Below are 21520 nucleotides of genomic sequence, written 5' to 3'. Positions count from 1 at the left end.
CTACCATGTGTGTCGTGTTTTGACATAACAGCACAAGTGAGCTCACTGGACACTGTGTAGAGGTTTGTTTGGTATTTTTAGGATAAAGGAAATGTTTTAGAACAAGAAGCCAGAGCTGATTGTGTTCAAGTCTAGCTTTTATGTAATAGTCGCAGTAACAACTGCAAATGTCCTGGACAGGGTATTGCTTTGGCAATGATACAGGTCTCAGTGATCAGAATTCATGCGCATGAATTTCTGTAGTGCCTTGCAGAGAGAATTCATCACAACAATTCTTTACACTCTCTGAGACATCAGAAAATACAATTTTAAAGACTCCACTGTATGGTTTGTATTCTACTAAAGCAATTTAAAGTGTTCACGCTAAATGAGAAAACAGCTCTGCTCTCTACAAAGCTGTGCTCCAGGTTCATTTGTAGCATTGTGTCTCCATTGTATTTATTACATATTGGATGAAGTTTTTTCCAGTCTTTTTCTCTATATACCGTTTTCTTAGAATTACCTCACAGCTTTCCTACCCGTTAAGGAGCAGAGACGGATTTCACTGATTTATGGTTTTGGTTTAAACTCTCTTTTATTCATAATATTTTATTGTAACTAGTTTAATTTTGCTGCTATGGTGGCAGATCCAGTCTAATACAATACTTAAAGCAGCTTCTCAGTTAAGGTAAAAGATTCTTAAATACAGTTACAATAAAACTGAGAAACAATCATTGGGAAATGATATTAAAATAGTGTTGCTGCCTTTATTTAGTATCTTATCTCTTTTCTTATTTTCAGATGTTTTATTTATTTCTTATCCAGTTTTAGGGGGCTGTCAGGGAATGAAGTTATGAAAAGGCCTGTAGATAAGAACAAGCAGATGAAAGAAAGCAGAAACAAATTGGTTACCCATTACTTTTATTTCCTTCTGATGGAACAAGACACTTCAGTTGCAGGTGTTTACTCAATGTGTCAGCAAAGCCTGATAGATTTATTTATAAGTTTCTCAAGCTGCAGGATGAATCTCTAATTCAAAACAGGAAGCCAAATCAAAGGATTAATGGTTAATGGCATAACTTATATTCAGCCTTAGAATTCTTGAATGGATTCAGACATTGTTTAATTAGTCAAGGAATGGGTTCTAGGGGAAAGTACAGATTAGATTTGAACCTAAGGATTTTTTGTAGTGTGTCCCTCATAGTCTGTTGGAGTAGTACTCACCGAGACTCAAGTATGCTTGTCCATTTGCATGCATAAAATACTTGCAGTGTGTACATGTTGATAGTGACCTGGTAATGAGCTGTTCTCTGCAGAATAATACAGCATGGACTAAATAAGGGTCTTGACTAACAGAAAAATGAATTTGTGTTAATAGAAGAGGTTTGTTTTCAAAATGATTTGGATAAATCAAATAGAGACACTTCACAGTATGGTAATAGGAGCTTTTGTGGATTGATAGAAAAAAATATTGCTATTAACAGGTGGAAAAGAGGTAGTAATAAAAAGATGCATCAAAGATATCACAGATATCGAGTTAATCATGGATTTTATTATTTATTTTACAAATATATCAGTCCTTGACTTTCCTAACTAAAGGAAATAACATAATTTGAGTGGGTACCCAGATGGTGACAAGAGCTTTATTAGAAGGCAGTGGAACTTAGTACAAAGGCATGTACTGAGTTCAAATTATTATTTGTGACCTACAATATTACTTCTGAGAGACCATCTTAGTTTTTTAAATTAAAATCACACTAGCATTTGAAAAAATCTGAAGATCTAATGCAATAGAATAATACTGCATGAGCAAGAAGAATATCCTGTAGTCTCGTGCTGCATTGCAATTTTCCTCTTGATGTGGCAGAAAGCTTTCTGACATCTTCATATTGTTCCAGCAAAGATAAACTGAGGTGGTTCCAAACTCTGGTTTTATTAGCTGCAGTTGTTATAAATTTTTAAAGGGTAGCATGTTCCTCAGTTGGCAGAGTAACAGTTTGGGGAAGATTTGTTGCAGATTAGATAAGAGCACATTTGTTTTATCACTAACAGTTTGAAGATTAAGTAATTTAAGGAGTCTTCTCATGAGCAAACCAATTTGGAGACTGAACAAATTTAAAATTCTTTTGCTCTGGTTCTGCAAGTTTGGTTAGCAACAAATTGCAATCATCATCTTTTACGTGATTGTTCTTTGGGAAATTATGAATTTTAGGAGCTTAAGAGAACAAGAAATGAATCCCTTTCACTACATGAAAACTATACTGCTCTTTAAGACAGATGCAGTCAGAAAGTAAAATCCGAATAAAATGAGGAAGAAAACAAAGAGGAGGAATGGCCTTGTGTGATGAAGTACTGCCCAGAGCCGAGCATTGAAGCCCTGTCGGCCTATCCAAAGGACTGTTGGAATAAAGTGGAATCACAGTTGAGCATTCCTCTTCTTTTGGAGCAGTTTTGTGCCTGGAAGAACCATGTTAGTACATATATTATTCTCATCTTGGTGTTTTCTTTTTGTATCTCAGCTGGATATATCTTTCTGAAAATAGGACGATAGGGGAGTGTAATAGGTGTCTCTCTCTTTTAAAGGCTACCCTGGTTCTCATCAAGTCGGAAGAATACCACTTTAGAGGGCTCTGGGATTCAGGAATACAGCAGAAATGTTGTAACGTTAGTGTGCAGGGCCCGCCAGGCTGGACTATTAGAGGAACTATGGGGCTCTTCCTCCTTTGTTGTACTTCTTCAGGAGCAAGCCTGGAGATGCAGAAGGGCCTTCTTTGTGCCTTGCTCTTGTTTGCGAACTTGAACTGAACTTACAGTCCCTGCTGCTGGCCACCTCAAAACCTTGTGTGCAGTTCTCTGTACCCAATAGCTCTCTTGGTTCTTGTCTGGAAATGTAGAAACACTACAAACCATGTCTTGAAAGCAGAGTGAAGAATTTTTCCATGATGTTTGTGCTCATGTATTGTGCTTAAGAAAAGAAAAATTGTTTTCAGGAAAACTTAAAATGTAAAGGCTCTTTGGACATGTCTAAACTTGAGTTGTCAATTTTTGGTCTGGTGCACCACAGAGGTCTCTCTGTACCTTGGGCCCAAATACCTATGGGGCCTATCCCACAAGGGGATTTTTTGGAACTTCAGTTCTGGCTGTGACATTCCTGAAAAATTCCCCCTTCTCTCAGTTCTGCAGACAGGAGGTGTGTTCCCCAGGCTGTTACAAGATTTTTCAATGCACAGACAGCAGCTGACAGTAGGAGAGTTAGTTATACCACATAGATCCCCAGATGTAATAATTGTATCTGTTTTACAAAATAGTTGTTCCTTCAACAGGATTTTTTTCCATGACTGAGAGAATGCAATCCACAAAGCAAGAAACAAGGAGTACCTTTTCATCTGTTTCTGTTTTAACTCGATATTCATGCAAAGAAAAATCCTCCTTCAAGGAATCTCATACACCTGCATATATAACGCGGCTCATCTACCAGCACAGGCAGTCTGATCTGCTGTCTGGAGTTAGGGAGCTGGTTACCTACAAGCGGCTCTCAAGTTTGCAGTTCCACTTTCTTTATAGGATATTCACCAAATAAATTAGTTTATGCTAATGTTAGAGAAAGGCTTCCATGTTTAGGGCTCAATTTTCTCCTTAAATATTCAGGCCTGAATTTGAGTGATGCAGGAATTTCAGCTTTGGAGGAGCCCCTGGGGCTTTCTCTGTTCTTTCTGACTTTCATGTATGTATCTAGGATTAGGTCACACATCTCCAATGCAGCTTGAAGGGTATGTAATGGATGCTGACTGCTATCTTTTGAATGTTAAAATCAGTGACCATGTAACTCTGCGTGGGGGAAGTTAGAACAGTATCAAATTTTGCAGGCTCCCAGGGGTTTTGCAAAGTGGCTATCTTTTCAATGATTTCTGTAGTGAAAATAAAAAAAGAAAAAAAAAAAAAAAAAAAAAAAAAAAAACGAAACCTTCGACAACTATTAAAAGCACACATTTATATTCAAATATTCTTTTACCCCTTGCTCGTTCTTGACCTTTTAGTTAAAATCACTCAAACACCACTACAATATCCAAACAATATAGTATCCATTTCGTTGTCTAATATGAGATGTGACCCCCTCTCGTTGCATAGGACGCTGCAGTGCCATCAGGGTGAACTCGTTGTAATAGGTCCTTCCCTGTTCTAACTACTGTGATTCTATAATTTAAATCAAATGTTTGACCTGGTACCAGCAGATGACTGTCGCTCCTAGAAACTGCTATGCTATGTCTGGGGGCTTACGTCTGGCATGTTATATAGTTTGGAAGACATTCTAATTTCACCACACACATTAAATTTCATCACATGATTATTGTCTACAACAATAAATGTTCAAATTTGCTCAGTGTGATTCAAACCAAGCCTTATAAATATGTAATAGAGTCATATATACAGACAACCAGAATACCCCTTCAGAATGCCATCTGACCCCTACAAATACTGCTGCATTTTTATGGCCTCTTTCTGACAGTTTTTCACCAGCTGGTGTGTAGTACCCAAATTCAGATCCCAGGAATTTTTCACTAGCAATTTATGCTGGGCCTAGAGGCCTTTAGGCACACACCTGATGTGTAGATCATATATCTGACACATCTAAAATGTGGGGAGCCTAGATTTCAGTGGTCCATGATGTGTTACTACAGCTATTTTGCCTTAATTTCATCCACAGACTGGGTTCTGTTGAAGCCATAGACCCTCACTACCCAGCAGAGTAAGCGAGCACACTGGAGCTTGCAAAGGACCTTTTGAGCATTTGTGTTGCTAACATGAGGGACACAGCTTGTGGAGAAGTAGCCCAGCTTGCATGGCATTCTCTGTTTCATGTCACATAAAGCCCTAAGAGTATACCTGCACCAATACTGCTGGGATTCTCTCAGGCCTTAAATCACCAAGACCAATTTTCCATGTCTATTAGACTTGGGATGCAACAGCACTGTTGTCCTCAAGGTATTCTAGATCTCTCAGAATTCCCTTACAAATTGGTCTTGCCTTGGCGTCCAGGCTTGTCTCTAATTCCAGGCAGCAAAAGCAGGTAGTTACCAATCAGTATATTGTGGAACTGCTTCTGGAAGTGTTTCTGTATCGGCGCTTATCACACAAGAATAACACCTGAGCGCTCTGCATGCAGTTGTTGCCTCGGCCTCTATACCCTCATATGCCAACTGCAGCATTTAGCAGAGCTTCCAGCTGCTGGAGTGGCTGTGAGAATTCAGCTCAGGAGGCTTTAGGGTAAGGGAAAAAATGGGTCTGGTCCTGACGAAGACTGGAAGTCATATCTGTTGGCATACCTGCACCCTTAAAGTCCTCTGGGAACTGTCTGTGGACTTTAGATTGCATCTTTCTGCTACTCCTGCTCTTTTTGTCTTGTCTACTTCAGTTTCTTCCTGCTGCTTTCATAAAAGGTGACGTGAATCTTCCTTTTATAACATCACAGTCCCATTTGCTAACTGACAGTTGTCAGTGACTTCAAGTTCCTTGTCAGATAATTTGTTGCTTGATAAGCTCACGTAAGCATCTCTTAATACAGTAAGTTTCTTTGAGGGTAACATAACAGCCTGTATGGGATTTAAAGGAAGGAGCACAGACTGTAGGATAAGGTTTTAGGGGAGGCACTGGGAAAACACTCTGTATAAATATGCCAAGCGTGGCTGCAGGAACTGTGCAACAGGAGTTCATAAGGAGTGGTCTTGGCGCTAATGGCGTCTTTGAGGTCACATTAAGTGCTTTGCAGGTGGACTGCGGGCCCATGCTGAAGATAAATCTTCAAATTTATCACTGGTGTGTGAATATGTTGCTGATCTAGGAGAAAGTTTGAGAGCTGGCAGCCGAAGGTTGCCAAGTTTAAAAATTGACCTGTTAAGGTCAGAGTGCCCTATAAAAAGGAATAGTGCAAGAGGTGTACTCCATGACTTCCCTGAAAGGAGGAAAATACACTTGGACCTCACTGCCTGAAGAGACACTTGTAGAAGAAGCCCAGCTTTAGAAGCGAATGTCTAGATGGGGTCGTGTGTGTCTGGGTGCTGTCTTGCTCCTTTGGATGCTGGTTTGTCCACCTTTTCCCTCTGTCTCCCCTCTCAATCATATTAAATTGACACAGAAGGAAAGATTCAAATTTTGTTTTAACAAAGATGGACAGGTGGATGTGGATCTGTGAGTCCAGACACACAGATAAGTAATGAGACTAAGCTAAAAGCTTGGAAGTCGAAAAGTTAAAATTCTGCAAAGCAGAGCAGAAACATCAGACAAAGCTTGGTAGATGGCAGTGAGATGGGAGAGCATATGCAGAATTAAACATGGACTTAGTCGCATTGTATAGGACTTGGCAACTTTGATGATCAAACATGTCAAGCGCTGTGTGCCATCAGAGAATTTCAATTAAATGTTCAGCTTTTCAATTTGTTGTTTAGATTAATGCATGAGATCATATGCAATAAATCACAACTTATGCATGTTTATTAATAGCTTTATATTTAGGCAGCGAGGATCAATAATGTTAACACATGTATATTATTAGAATATAATAAATCATGTAGCTTGTTTTATTGGTTTTGCTGGGTAAATGAATATTCCAGGCTATTTTGCGACCTCACCTCCTCCTCAGCACAGGATTTTGAAGACTAATATTGATTGACTTTATTTGGAATTAATACAAAGTTGTAATATCCATTGGTGCCCAAACAAAGCACCAGTTCTGTACACTCAAGCAAGTATTTTACTGTAGATATCGGGAAGGATTGCTGGGGGGTGGGGGGGAGGGAGGCTCTGCAGTCCAGTCCTGGTGCTTACTGATGTGTGCCTGCTGGCGTTTCTCTCTGTGAGATGATGATGGCAACACTTGCTATACTATAGGTGGTGGCAGGAGATACAGTAGGTATTTGTGGACTAAAATAATATGACTGTTTTCATTTATGAACGTACCAACATCCTATCAATAATACAAACTGCACATCCAGTTTTTACATACTGTTGGGGAAGAGGTTTGAGAGATCAGCTCAGATGACCTTGTGGCTTGCTACATTTTTTCAAACATCCTTGAATTCTTTGAAATGAAAATGCAAGTAACTTGTTCGTACAAGCTCCTTATTTTATTTTTTCTGTGTTTTCTAAAACTTAGCATTGAGTTTGTGCATGCTACAATAGAATTCTAGTTATAATCAAATAAAATGCTTCTAAAAACAGTATTTGGATGATAATTTCATTGAACAGACTATGACAGTTTTTAGTTACCATGATAATTACTGCAACCTTAATGCCTGTGGGACTTTGACATGATGCTCTTCAATTTTATGCTGCATAGAAGAGAAAGTAACATGACAGCATACTGTAGTTTCTGGAATCTTGTCTTTGTTTAATTAAACGTCTAATATCTTTTCTTTAGTCCTAACGATAAAGTGTGACTTTTTATGATTATTACTATAACTTCAATTAAAGCATTAAATCTGTTTGCTTTCAAGAAATAAAACAGTTGAGAAGAATTTTTTTAATTATACTGCATTCATCCTTCGACGTTGGCTTTCTGACATACTATGGCACTTTATTTGACATGCTTCATGCCTTCATGAGGTTGAATTCAGTTTAGATACTGAAGCAAACTATCCTATAAAATGCTAAGTTGTAAATATAAACCTTTATAAACCTCTCGGGAGGGCCTTTCTGAATGAAGAATTAAAATGTTCCATGATTCAGACCTATAAAATGAAAAGTAGCCCCTGCTCTGAGTATTAATTTGCAGTGCAAAATGCTAAATCTTACTGAACATTGACTCAACTCTTTGGAATTCACACTCAGCAAAGCAAAAATTTGTTGGCTTTTTTATGATGCTTTTACTACCAAAAACAAAAAAAAAAGAGCCTCCAAGTAGAGACAAACTTAGACAAGCTAGACAGTTCATAATACAGCACATTAAATACAATGTCTATGGAGACTTCATATGAATGTCTTTAATCAATACCTATTTTTCATTTTGCTGTTTCTTTGTTTACTTCTCTTTGTTTTCTCTGTTTTGAAGAACCACCGTATTTTACTGCTGAACCTGAGAGCGTGATTTTGGCTGAAGTGGAGAAAGATGTGGACATCTCGTGCCAAGCGATGGGTGAGTGTGCAGAAGTATTGTACCTTGGATGACAGGTAGATGTATATCCTGTTCTGAAGAATGCATCTTTTGTCAGCTTTTAATGTCTTGAGGTCTGTGTGATATTTCTAACTCTGCCAGATCCAGGTACAAGGCAGGGGGAGGGCATTTGCCTTTGGAAAATCTGCCATAAATGGCTTCATAGCAAACATTAGTGTATTGAGCCAATAAATTAGCTGAGGTGAGACTATGGTTTTAGAACTCATTATTTGAAATGCAAACAGTCAATGTTTTCAACAATTCAAATGCTCTCTTTTCTAAAAAATTAGGGAATTTCTATAGGTGCTGTCAATAGCTCTGACTTTTAAGTGTAGTTAGTAGTCTTCCTGCAGAACACTATTACAGGCAGTTTTTAATTGACGAGTGTCTTAGTTGCATAAAACCCTTCAGATGTTTAGAATTCCACCCAAGACAAACTGCTGTTTAAGATTTATTTCCAAAGAAATGGAAGCACATCCTATTTTAGCACTCCAGAAAGACAGGAGATGTGATAGTGTTGTGATTAGAGAAGGTTTGACTCTGTCACTGAATTGCTGCGTGACTTTGGCAAGCTGCTTAACTTCTTGGTGTCTCAGTTTCCCTGACGCTAAGTTTAACAGGCTGTACACATAAAAATACCTTGAGATCCTTAGGTAAAACATATGGCTCGTTTGGATGGGTTCATTCTTCAGATTAGAGACAATAAAAATATTCTTTCTTTCATGTTGATTTTATTTGTATCATGATTTCAGTACGTTTTGTTTTATGCAGGGAAGAGTCAACAGTGCTTTTCTAGAGGGAAGCTTAGCAAACATGTTAGCACAATCAGCAAGCATGTGTGACGATGCTCTGGTTGATTTGGAATTTCAAAAGCCTTTGATGAGGTCTCTTACCAAAGGCTCTTGTAGAAACGAAGCTATCAGGTTATAAGAGACAAGGTCTTGTTGTGAATTAATACCTTTTTAAAGAGAACAAATCTTCAGTTCTCAAAGCTGGGACCTGCTGTCAGGAGTTCCCCAGGAGTCTGTGATGTGGAACGTACTTGTAAATGCCCTGTAAAAGAGGGTGAATGGTAAGATGATAATATATGCTGGTTATATAAAATTATCCAAGATAATCAAAATTAAAAATAACCACTGAAGAGTCAGAGGGTTCTGATGATATGAACTGACTGGACAGTAAACTGACACATGAAATTATTGACAGACATGAAATTACCTATTACTTTGCAGAAAAGCCATGTCTTCTGAAAACTTCAGCTCCATGCCAAGCAGTGGCTCAAAATGCTGGGTAGTGGGAAGAAAGGAATAGAACAAATAAGAGAATGCCACTATATAAATGCTTGACACCTCCATCTCAAAACCTTTTCACAATTCTAATTGTTCTACTATAGAAAGGGGTATAGCAAAACTAGAAAATGTACCAGAAAGTAAAATTTATTATAATTAGAGGTCTACCGTGGTTCTTGAATACTGAAAAATTAAACTGACTGGAACGCTTTGTGAAACACATGTCCTAAGGGCTGTTGCCATGTAGAAAGGTGATGAGATGATTCTGTATTGCTTAGTGCAAGAAGCAGAGGAGGCACCCAAATAAGTTTTCAGGTAGGAAATGTACAAAAAAAAACAAAGGTAGTACTTTTTTCAGTAAACATAGTACTGTGGATATTGTGGGTCCAGGCAGTTGTTAAGATCAGAAATACAGATTATTTATAAAGACAATATTAAGCATATTTATGGAAGAAAAATCCTGTATGAACTATTAAACACAGCTGTGTATATGCAACGTGTAGCTCAGGAAATGGCTAAAGCACAGATTAATGGAGTTGAGAAGTTGTAAATAGTGTTCTGTCATTGGGCTGTTCTTGCATTTTGTGCTTGAGCAGCAAGGACAAGACAATTTCAAAGGGAGGAAATGTGACTGGATAGATCTTTATTCTGGCCATGTACCACCAACTTTTTGTTTTAGCGTGTGCTATTGCAAACATAGCCATTTTTTTATCAAAGGTTTTTAGGTAACAGAATTTAAGTGTTGTATCATTAGAAAAAATGATTTTTAAAAAACATTCTCAGATTTTTGAAAAAAAAAAAGTTTCAGTCCTACGCTGCTATTTGACAAATCTCTGAACTGTCTCACTGCTGTTACTGAAAAAATAATCTGCTGTCTCAGATTTTTTTTATGTATTAGTAAAGAAATCCTAGAGGAGTCAGGGAGAGAAGAGGTTGACTTTTAAACTCTTACTCCTATCCTAACTCTTTCTCTGAGCAGTTTAGCTTCCAAAGGGATTAATAGGGAACTCATAATCATTCCCACGAGATGAGGTCTTATTGGAGATATGAGAACCATGACTAGACCAAATAATTTATTTCTGCTGAACTCTTCTAGTGCATGTCTGATTTGTTGAATAATGTGGTGCAGGAGCATGGAAAACCTATCTGCACGTGGATTATTTTGCTGAGTGTCTGTAACCCAGACTTGTGAGGGGCAGGTACTTGCTCTTATATACAGTATTAAATATAGAGGCCTTCTAATCCATTATTACGCAGACCTAGCAATCACCAGCCTTTAAAAAGAGGGTAAATGAAGGTTGCTGTCTCCCTGCTGCAAGCTAGGAGCTGAAATAAAGCACGAGGGGAACCACAAAGCTGGCCTGTACCTTCACTGCAAATAGGAAGACAGATTGGATTTCCCCCAGCCCCATCAAGTTCTGTGCACAAAGCCCATTTGCTGAGGCTTTGTGCACTTTGAATGTGTGAGAGACAGATTAATTTCACAGTATAAGCAGAGATTAACTGTAAATAAAATTGCAACTTGCACAGACTAGCTTTATACTTCCCTGTAATGGAGTTTCAATGTATCAGACTGCACAGTCACTGTGCTCTGCTGTATATCTTTCAGCAGTTGCTGATGCTGCGTGCATTTTCAATGGGTTTCCTTTAAATGCTTTTTCTTTATATGCTTATAGAAAGTTTTGGGCTGCAGGCAGCGGTGGTGGTGTCTGGGGAGCACAGTTAATTGGACTTCAGTTCTACCTGTTTAGACAAGTAGGTGGAAAGATGCTTTTGGGACTCCCCAGTACTCCACTGGGAGCTAGAGAAAGCTATAAAAAAAAATGGCACAGTGAATATTGAGTCTTTTATCCAGGTTCTTAAATAAGTTAAATTTGGCAAAGAGTCAAGCATCTGTTTCACAGATGGGGAAACTGAGCCTCAGATTGCATAAATCATTTGCCCAAGGTTACAGAGAAAGTGGCAAAGCCAGGACCAGAGACTCAAGTCTCCTGCCTTCCCTTCTCCTCCATAATACTGGATTGATTTGTCAGCCTGTCTTCGAAACAATGAAGTGCACTTTATACACGTGCTGAGGATTAAGCTTGTTTTACTTAATATTACTGTCTTTTAGGCCACTCTATGATCTCACAGACAATAAGGTAGTACTGGGAAGGGAATAGTCCAAAAGGCCTTTAAAATGTTTTCTTCTTTTCATATATTTTTTTTTCAGCTGAATTTTAAGAGAGGAAAAGAAACATCCATGGAGGGTGGCAGGAAGGAAAGACTGTGCTGTAGGAGAAGGGGAGAAGAAAAGAAGCTGCTTTTAACCATTTCTATAGCTAAAGAGGTAGCTAAATGATAAAAGAAAATGTGTAGAACTTGGAAGACAAATCTCTCTGGGAAGATCACTAAAGCCCAAATGAATGCTGCTGACAGGCATCAGAATGCCTAGATAAGATCCTATTATTCAGACTCATAACTTTGAGTAGAGGAAGATATCCGTAACCGAAATGTAGAAAAATAGAGATGGTAATATTCAGTTTGTCAGCTGAGGTGGTGATAGGAAGGTGTATCTCAGAGTGATTGTAGGATTAGAAGGTTTGCTAATACTGTTAGTAGAATGGGATTTATGGAATGACACCAGTGTTAAAGGTTTGAGTGTATCGAATGCAGGATTTCATTATTTCCTAGGTGCCCATCAAGTCTAATGTGTGGGAAAATGGACTTGCTATTATTTAAACTTGAAATCATTTCCAGGCTTCTCTGCATCAGGAGAACGATTCCATTTTGCATCATCTGTTTCTTCATTACTCAGTGATAATTTGTATTTGCCCAGGAGGATTTTCAAGAGATGAATAACACTCTCACCGAGAGTTCTGAACATTGAGGTTTACGCTAATTCTGTATATGGGCTGTTGTGGGAAGTTTAAATTATGTCTGTTGCAAGCTACTACACTGCATCTATTCTTTATCAGACAATGCACTCTACGTAGTGGATTTCTTCTGAGATGATTACCTCCTAGATTATGAGTACATTTTATTTTATCAGCAGAACAAAAGCATCAGATGTGATTGTAGTAAATGATACATGTTTATAAAAATAACAGCAGCAATTGAATGTTGTTTTTCAATCATTCCTTACATTGTTTGTACATTTTTCTGAGCGTTAATACAGCTTTTGTCTGTAGCAAGAGAATACATATATTGAAAGGAGATATGAATGGAAGTAGAATACAGCAGTATTTAACTTTGGGATATTTAAATGATAGTATGGATCCTCCATAGTGCTTTCCCTATGAGGATCTTACGTCATTGCCATCATTACAGAGAAATTCATTGTCTGTACACACTCACTTCATCGGTGACATCCCTTCCTTAATGCTTCTGTGATACTCGGTATTTTTCTGCTTGGGCAAACTTCACCCACCTGTGAATTTACCTCTGTGGTTCCACTGTGATATATGCAGCAAGGGGATGTGAAGCACCCAGGTTTTAAGTGATACTTGTTCAGAAAAAAGGTACTGATTATTAAAATAATATTATGTTTTGGGCTGAGGTAACTTAAATCAGTTTGATACCCTTCTGATCCTGTGATTATCCAATCACATAATAAAATATCTGCTTCACTTCAGTTCTCTCTCGAGGGCTCTTAGCTTTTGATCAGTTGGGGATTTCTGGGATTTAAAGGCAAAACAGTTTCTGATAGGAGGACTGTGGTAGGAACATTTGTGTACAGCTGTTCTAGGCCCCTGACATCTCCTGAAGGAAAGAATCCTACACTGTTTGTAAATATTGAATTTACAGCTGCTTCATTGCTGCTGACTGGGAAATGGCTGCAGCAAAACTGAAATAAGTGTGTCAGTGTTTATGCACATGAAGGAAAAAAAAAAAAAAAAAAAAAGAGGAAATTGGACTGTAAGTTATGTTTAGGGCTTTTTTTTTTTTTTAATCCTAATGTCTGTATTTTTCAAATAACAGGTGAAGCTTGAAAGTGAATAAAAATAATAATTTAAAGTTATCTCATTGTGGCAACATGCTGCTTGCACATTAACTCAAACTAAGCTGCCGAATTAGAACTTGAGTACAGTCATGTGAGCACTTCATTGCTTGTGTGTAATTTGCCATTTCCTTTTTATTTTGACAGCTACAGTAGCACAGAAAAATCTTATTTGGGATGGAACAGTCTTACAGACTTGCTGCATTGCCACACTGCTGCTGTTTAAGTAGCCTGATTCTGGCTTTCAATGTGAAATTGCTATAAATCTTATTTTGTAGGAGCATGAAATATGATTGGGTGAAGGAAGTAATTTGATAACATGTTTTCTCAACGTTCCCCCTTTCACTGTTTGCTGGTTTTATTCCCACATGTTCTGCAGTGTATTATTACCATTGATAATGTAAGACACAGCCTCCCATTTATCAAAAGCAGCTTGTAGAAATATAAATAAGTAGTGTGGAAGGAAGGGATACCAGGGATATGACCATAAGAGTGTTGTGTTTCCACTCTCTAAAGCATGTTGTGCAAAGACTAATAGCAATTTTTTCTATTTTTTTTTTAATAGGAGTTCCCATTCCCTCCCTCATCTGGTATAAGGACTCCATTCCTCTCAGCAAGCTGCAAAACCCCCGCTACAAAGTCCTGCTGAGTGGCGGCCTGCGGATCCAGGCTCTGCATCCTCAGGATGCTGGAATCTTCCAGTGTTTTGCTAGTAATAAAGGCGGGGAGATACAGACGTACACTTACCTGGATGTGACTAGTGAGTAAGGAGCTGTGATAGAGATTGATGAGCTGTGTTGTCATTTCTGTTGAGCCTACATCTGTCAGATTTCTCTGTGCTTGTGTAGTTCGGCTCCCAGAACCTTCATTTTTTATCAAGTGTAGCTGTCCTAGCTGTAAGATACCCCCAGATTCCCTGTATGGTCTGAACACAATTTGCTGAAGCCTGTAGAAAATCTTTCTTTGACATTAGGAGCTTGAGGTGAGCTCTCTTATTTCACGTTGCAGAAGGAAAACTAAGACAAGAAAAAGAAAGGTTAATTGTAAAATATTTTATGCTCTCCTTTATATTAAATTATTCAGTTCTCCTATCATGTGATTCTGTTCTGAATTGGAGCTACTGCTCCATGATTGTGCGTGGTATCATTTTCTCTGCCTTTTGTCTACGACTACATTTAGCAGGGAAAACAAAGAAATTCAAGTTAAATGTCTTTTTTGTTTTTGGGCCAAAAGTCTAAGTAATTTGTTAATGACGTACACACTATGGAGGAATTACAAATCCTAGTAGTCTCTTTTAAAAGCAATTATTAACAGGCATATCCATAATATTTTAACGCCTCTTCAGGAAGCTGATTTTTAGCCCAAGAGCAGTTTACACATACTGACCAGAATTTCTACAGCCTTCAGAAACTACATCAGCCCCAGTTCAATATATATCTAGGAAACTGCAGCAAAAAAAAATGTAGTAAAATGCAACTGGGGGAAAATAAGAGAGAAAGAAACTTGGAAAATGTCTTGGATGAGACTCAGGTTCTAAATTCTTTTGGCTGACATTTAAGCTTCAAAGTTAATGCCTTTCTCAAGTTGCTTTTCATCTTAAAGAACTCTGTTATGAAGATGAAAGAAAATAGTTTTGTTTATCTAGATTTCCCAACTTTCCCCCAAACACTCATTTTGAGCTTTATCTGCCTTTATCTGTAAGCCATCTTACTTGTACACGTGTACACGCTGATAGATTTTTATTTTCCAGGTAGGTAATAAACTGAATTAGATAATTCCTAGGAGGTGAATAATGAAAGGTTACAGTCACTGCTGAGAGGTTTTCATGTATTATTGTCATGTCCTTCTCCATGATCAGCTCTATAAAAGTGGATTTAAAGCAGTCCATGATAATAGGTAAGGGATCTCTCTGATAGCTGATCCATTGAGTTTTTTAAATTTTTGATTCTAGACATTAAACCAGCATTTATACAGCCTCCAGAGGATACCACTGTTACTGAGGGGATGACTGCAGTGCTGACCTGTGAAGTTTCAGGGGCTCCAAAACCTGCCATCTCCTGGAAGAAAGGTAGCCAGATACTGTATTGTCATGGAACAGCTGTAATCCTTGTTTCCTTGTCCATTCCTATTCCTAAGGTTTTTAGATCCATTTAAGATATCTTTATTTCTTTAGTTTTGTGAGCAGAGGGTTTGTAGTGGTCCTGCTGTGAGCCAGTGACCTGAATGGGTTATCACAGTGTTTTGGAAGAGCTAGAATTTGCAGTACTTAATCCAAGCAGTCTACGTGACAGTAATCATGCTGTTTTTCCCTTCTGTGTTTCAGGAAACCAGATCTTAGCCAGTGGCTCAGTTCAGATTCCTCGGTTCATTCTTCTTGAATCTGGAGGGCTCCAGATAACACCAGTTTTCCTTCACGATGCTGGCAATTATACTTGCTTTGCAGTCAACTCTGAGGGATCTCTGAATGCCTTTGTGACGCTGACAGTGTGGAGTAAGGACAATGCTTTGTTTAAAGTTTAGCTTTAATCAAGTACTAACCAGTTTTTGGTGTATGCCCAGGAAATTTTCACAAGTTATTATGCTTTTAGATAATAGAGATACTTGTACAATTTAATAGTAATAATGTATTTATTGTAGGAAACCTACCACAAGTATACTTTTTGTTTGTAAAATCATGCATATGATCTGATACAGTTTGTGAAAGGAAGTGTGTTTAAAAAGAGCATCTAAATCATGGTTACGGTTTTACTCAGGTTTTGCACTGGTGAATCTTGCATTGGCCTGCACTGCTAGTTAGCCCTTTTACCTTGCAGAATAGGCTATTTGCAGATGCTTTCTGCCTCCAGGAGTCTGCGGGCAGTATAGAACAGCTTATGGTGTTACTAAGGCTATGGGCACAGGTTCAATAGATGTGCTTTTCCTTATAACTGTGTTTCTTTGTGATTCTGGGCATTGTTGGAAGCCAAAGCAAAGTACAGCAGACTTCTGCTACTGTCTCATGCTACAGATTGGCATAGCACAGCCATAAAATGGCATGGCAGCCCATGAAATTTTGTCTTTCATCATTTGCCCTTGATCTCTATTATCTCTCTAGTATAGGAAATCAGATTCATTAGGTTTACCTGTGTCACTCCTAAGTGCGAGGTGAAATACAAGTTCCGTGTGACTGATCGAAACCAGCAGCTGAAGAGTTAAAGTGCAATGTGTTTTTCTGCTAGTAATGATAGGAAATAATAATCCCTGAGCTGGGGCTAAGAGTAATTAAAAACAATGAAGATGATAAATACAAAAGTATTGTGGCCCTCTCTCTTCTATACTTGAACTGTAACTCTGAGGCTGATTATGCTGCTGATGTGCAGTATGTATTTGACATCTGTTAATGCCAAAAAAGTACAAATTACATCAGCAACATTTTGCCTTTTGAACTTGGCAATACATGAAAACAGTGCTGGCAGTAAACGTAATGTTCTTGTGTCATATGACTATCATATTTATACCTCAATGACAATATAAAGTCAGTAGATTTATCTGGATGTTATAAACTGATTGACATCCAGGTGCATGGATCAAGTAAGAGATCCTTCCTATTAATTCTCAAGGGAATGGTTCTAATATGCATTAAAGATAGCTCCTGTTCAATGTACTGCATTGAAGGGGGAAAAAAGTGACTTCAACCCAGCAGTTATGTAGCAACAGCACCCTTGTAAAGCTGGAAGGCATAGATAGGCACATCGGGAATAATGCCAAAAATTCCATGCTATGAGGTATAGCTTTTGGTTTTGCTGATGATTTCATCTATGAGATCTCAGTGGATGCTGGTCATCTCTGTAGGGATTTGGGGCTGATTAACGTTATCCACATATCTTCTGTATTCATCTTAGTTGACTACTTGGTTCAGATGATGCTATCTGCTGCTACTACTGTGTGCTAAGCATAACAGAGATCTTTCAGACCTGATCAGGTTGCTGTAGTTACAGCAATTATTGTGTCCTGGGTCTCCAGGAGGTGCTTGAATAAAGATGTTTTGAAACGTTTGAGTAAACAACATATCTTTCTTATGTAAAAAATTCAGACTATCAGAAACTCCTCCTCCTTTAATCTCTTTATAGAGTGCCATTCAAGTTTTCCTCTTTCTGGATATTTTTCTAGTGTCTTTTTCTTTGCAGAGATTTTCTTTGTTTTTGTTTTCTCCACTCCAAATAGCGTGACTTGTTTCCCGACTAAATCTGTGTTGTTTTGATTCATTCGTAACGCATTATAAACATACTTGCTGCCTTGTGACTTTAGGGAGTTGCCTTAGACACTTACCACAAAGACAAGTGAGAGTTAGTACAGCTTTAGCACTCTTCCTGCTCAGAGCACTGCTGGCTCAGACTCATGCCTTCTGCTGCTTTGCCTCTCTGCACCCCACAGCGTACAACCTCTTCTTGACACAATGACATTAGAGGCAGGGGAGGCTTCACAGCAAAGACTTGAAGAGGAATGGCCTGCTTGCTTTGAATGACAAATGTTCAGTTGCCTGCTCCCTGAGTGAATATCCAAGTCAAAATGCTGTAATTTCACCTGAACTATGGCTTGTGTTCCTTTCAGATCGGACTTTCATTGTTCGCCCCCCTGAGGATAGCACTGTGATCAAAGGAACTACAGCCACTCTGCGATGTGACGCAACTCATGATCCTAGAATTTCAATCAGGTTGGTGGTGTCAGTTCTTGTTTGTGTGGTTTATCTGAGCTAATTTTATAAGCTATAAGAATAGCATTAGGTGAAAAGTTCCAGGACCTCAGATTTCAACACCAGACCCCTTATTACTGCATTGTAAGGTTGTACACTGTATCATTATTCATATAAATCCCATCTTCCTTTTCAGCCTTGTGTATTATTTACAATGAGCTATGTTCCACTTCATGACTTCAATATAGCCTTCCATGATTTTACTGTCAAGGTTAATACACTATCAATAAAAGCAACTTGTCAGAAGCTGATACTTAATGAGAGTAAAAGCCAAAGAGAAGGAATAGGATTTCAGAAGTGTTTACGTTGGGGTGCGTGAAAGCAATGTGAGATGCCTATGTTCTTGGAAACAACTCAATAACTACGGGCTGTATTCTGCTTTTACTGCATAGAGGAAAACAGAATTTGCCTGAACTATTAACATTTGTACTAGAGCATTTAGAGGAAGCTCACCATTTTAAAATAAATTTACCATGAAAATGTATGTAGTATGAAAGCAGCACAAATTAAAGAAAATGCAAGGGACAGCTTGGAGGGTGCCAGAAGGACCAACTGCAGAAAGAACTTCAGAAAGAGTAACACAGATGTAAAAATGTTCTGTAGAGACACTTAACTGTAAGACCATGGACTATACACAGATCTGTGACGTGTTGGTATGTGTTTGTTTTAACAGATGAACTCTAGTGAACCTTGCCATAATAGTTTAAGATGTTACTGATTCTGGCAGTGTTAAGGTTATTACAGTCTTAGCAGAGCTGGGCCAATACCTCAGCTGTTACCTGCAGCTTAAACTGTTGGTGAAGGTGGACTTGAAAACTTGGATGTTTATGAGTACATCTTTTCCATTTAAAATACAAAGTATTATAAAATAGTATCTTGAATGTAATTACATTATTCATTCTGATCACTGATCTAAAACTAAAATTTGTAACAGGCATTGTTCCTGAAAGTGTCCACAGAGGCCTGACATTTTTAATGTATGTTTACAGAAGCTGGTACCTTCTTGCATAATTCAGATAAATCTGTTTTGAAGTTCTTTTGAGTAATTACTGGCAAAAACATTGTAATACTCAGGTACATTTGGAAGAAGGACAGTGTCGTAATAAATCCATCCAGCAGTTCCAGGATCACAGTAGAGAAAGATGGAACCCTTCTCATCAGCCAGACGTGGTCAGGCGACATCGGGGACTATACTTGTGAAGTCATTTCTTTTGGAGGAAACGACTCCAGAATGGCTAGACTAGAAGTGATGTGAGTATTCCATCTGTAAGATAATGCTATGCTTCTTTTGGGATGCTCTTGGACATTTTTCTGGAAGTTCATTCTAGGAGATCTGGGTAGGTTTTAGGTTTTATTTTATTTTATTATTTTTTAAATTTATTTTAATGGGAAGTTAAGTCTGGTTCATTCCTAATTAAATTGCCTTGAAATGTCCTCCCTTTTGCATGCTGCTATGCTAGTTGGACTTTCAACTGAAGCCTTGGAAGTTACTTCCAAGTAATTGCATCCCTCTGCATCACCATGAGTACATGTCCATCTGGTTGGATGACCAAGCCTAGGGATTAATAATCCAAGGGTTGTAGTCTGCATGAAGGCCACTAATAGATGAAGGGGACTAAAATGGGACATGTCATGTTCAACATCTTTTATAAGTGATCTGCAGGTGGTGGTGGAATGTAAGCTCATCAAGTTAGTAAACGGCACAAAATGGGTGGGGAGCAGTTGTATGCTTCAGGGTAGGGCCACTGTTCATAGGGGCCTAGATGGGATGAGGAATGGGCCAACAGGAACCTTATGAAATTCAAAAAGGACAAATGCAAATTCCACGGTTGGGGAGGAATAGCCTTTTGCAGTAATGCAGTTTGGGCCCTGACTGGCTGGTAGCAGTTCTGCTCAAAAGAGCCTGGGGATCCTGGTAGATGGCAGCTGAACGTGAGCCAGCTGGGTGCCCTGGCAACAAAACAGGTGAAGAGCATCCTGACCTGTATTAAGATAAATAGATTGACAGATGGCATTACCCCCTTTTACTTGTTGAAAGTCATTAGACTGCATCTAGAATACTGTGTCCGGTTTGGGGAGCCAGGCCCTTTGCAACATGTGTGGTGGGAGGATGGGAAGCAAAAACCATGAACTGAAGCAAGAGATATTCAGGCTGGATATAAGGAAAAGTGTTTTCGGTTAGGACATTCAGATGTTGGAATTTACACAGAGGTTGGAGTTTTTCAAGACAAGACTGGATAAACTGGTCTGAGCTTATCGTTGACACTGCTTTGAGCAGGAGTTTGGGCCAGAGACCTCCTGAGGCCCCTTCCAACCTGAATCCTTCTGTCACCCCATGCTGAAGGACTTTCCCATGAAGTCCAGGAGATGTCAAGGTTATAGTAAATTGTTTCCCTCCTTTAGTATTTTTCCTCTGTTAAACGTATTTGAAAATAGCTGATCCCTGAGCAGGCATTGCTTATTCTTTCATTCTCTTTATACGTAGGTTTCCAGGGATTTTTTATTTTTTTTTTATGTATGCCTCTCTTTATTCCTAAGGATCTTTAAAAATTCAATTTAGAAAAAAAATGTCTAAAGTACATTTCCCTTCTGAAAAAGGATTATAAAGATGGCATTGCAGGTTCTGTATTTTCTATTTCCGTCATTCCACTGGAGCAAAATAAGCTCCCATTTTATTTTTATCACTAAAAGCAACAACTGCAGTTTTGGTACATGTGTGGAAGAGATCAAACGAATAAGAAAGTAATGTTTTATGTAGTCTTATTTTTTTCATTTGAGTAGTGCCCCATGCTTTAATTTAACTAAAATTGCATCTGTTTCTGCTGGTCATGCCTGATCTCTCTGAGAAGATGGCAACTTCTGCTGTTGGCAGTATAATGAGTTCACCTCAGAGATTTGCTATGCAGAGCGCCGTTTGATACAGCATTATTCTGACAGTGCCAAGGCTAGATCAGATGCCCATTTTCAGAGAGCGGTCATACATTCTTTCTCTAATTAAGCACTCCTCAGCTCTCCTCCCGGAGTACATTTTACTGCTGGTTTGAGTCCAAGAGCAGAAGACAATTCAAAATATACTGCTACTATATAATCATACTTTCTTTTCTCTGAGGCTGTTTTTGAGTGGAGGGCAGAAAATTATAGAGTAAAGACTGAAAAGAATGTTAAAACCTGGCTTTTGAAGTAAAGCTACAAATACGTGCTAAACACTTAAGCAGTCTTAATCCTAAATATCAGAAGACGTCCTAAATATCAGATGTGGCCCAGTATAACCCAGCAGATATATTTATTTGCAGGTTCCTGTTGACCAGTAAGTTTTATACTTCTTAAAACTCATGCTAGAAGTTAACTAGGTGAGACACATCTTGTGGATGCTGCTGAGACTGCTTTTCCTTGCA

General features: G+C 38.5%; 1 protein-coding gene across 2 annotated transcripts in view; it reads left to right on the top strand.

Annotated features, from left to right (window-relative positions):
- SDK1 (sidekick cell adhesion molecule 1) overlaps nt 1–21520 on the top strand; it is a 393889-nt gene that overhangs the window by 239600 nt on the left and 132769 nt on the right. For both annotated transcript variants that reach the window (XM_035340049.1, XM_035340050.1), the window contains exons 9-14: nt 8024–8107; nt 13959–14153; nt 15345–15461; nt 15717–15884; nt 17984–18086; nt 19200–19376. In XM_035340049.1, coding sequence (XP_035195940.1) covers nt 8024–8107; nt 13959–14153; nt 15345–15461; nt 15717–15884; nt 17984–18086; nt 19200–19376 — 844 coding nt within the window. The remainder of the gene's footprint in view (nt 1–8023; nt 8108–13958; nt 14154–15344; nt 15462–15716; nt 15885–17983; nt 18087–19199; nt 19377–21520) is intronic.

This window comes from Oxyura jamaicensis, chromosome 14 (genome assembly GCF_011077185.1).
Source record: "Oxyura jamaicensis isolate SHBP4307 breed ruddy duck chromosome 14, BPBGC_Ojam_1.0, whole genome shotgun sequence".
NCBI lineage: Eukaryota > Metazoa > Chordata > Aves > Anseriformes > Anatidae > Oxyura > Oxyura jamaicensis.
This window is presented reverse-complemented; position numbering and strand designations above follow the sequence as displayed.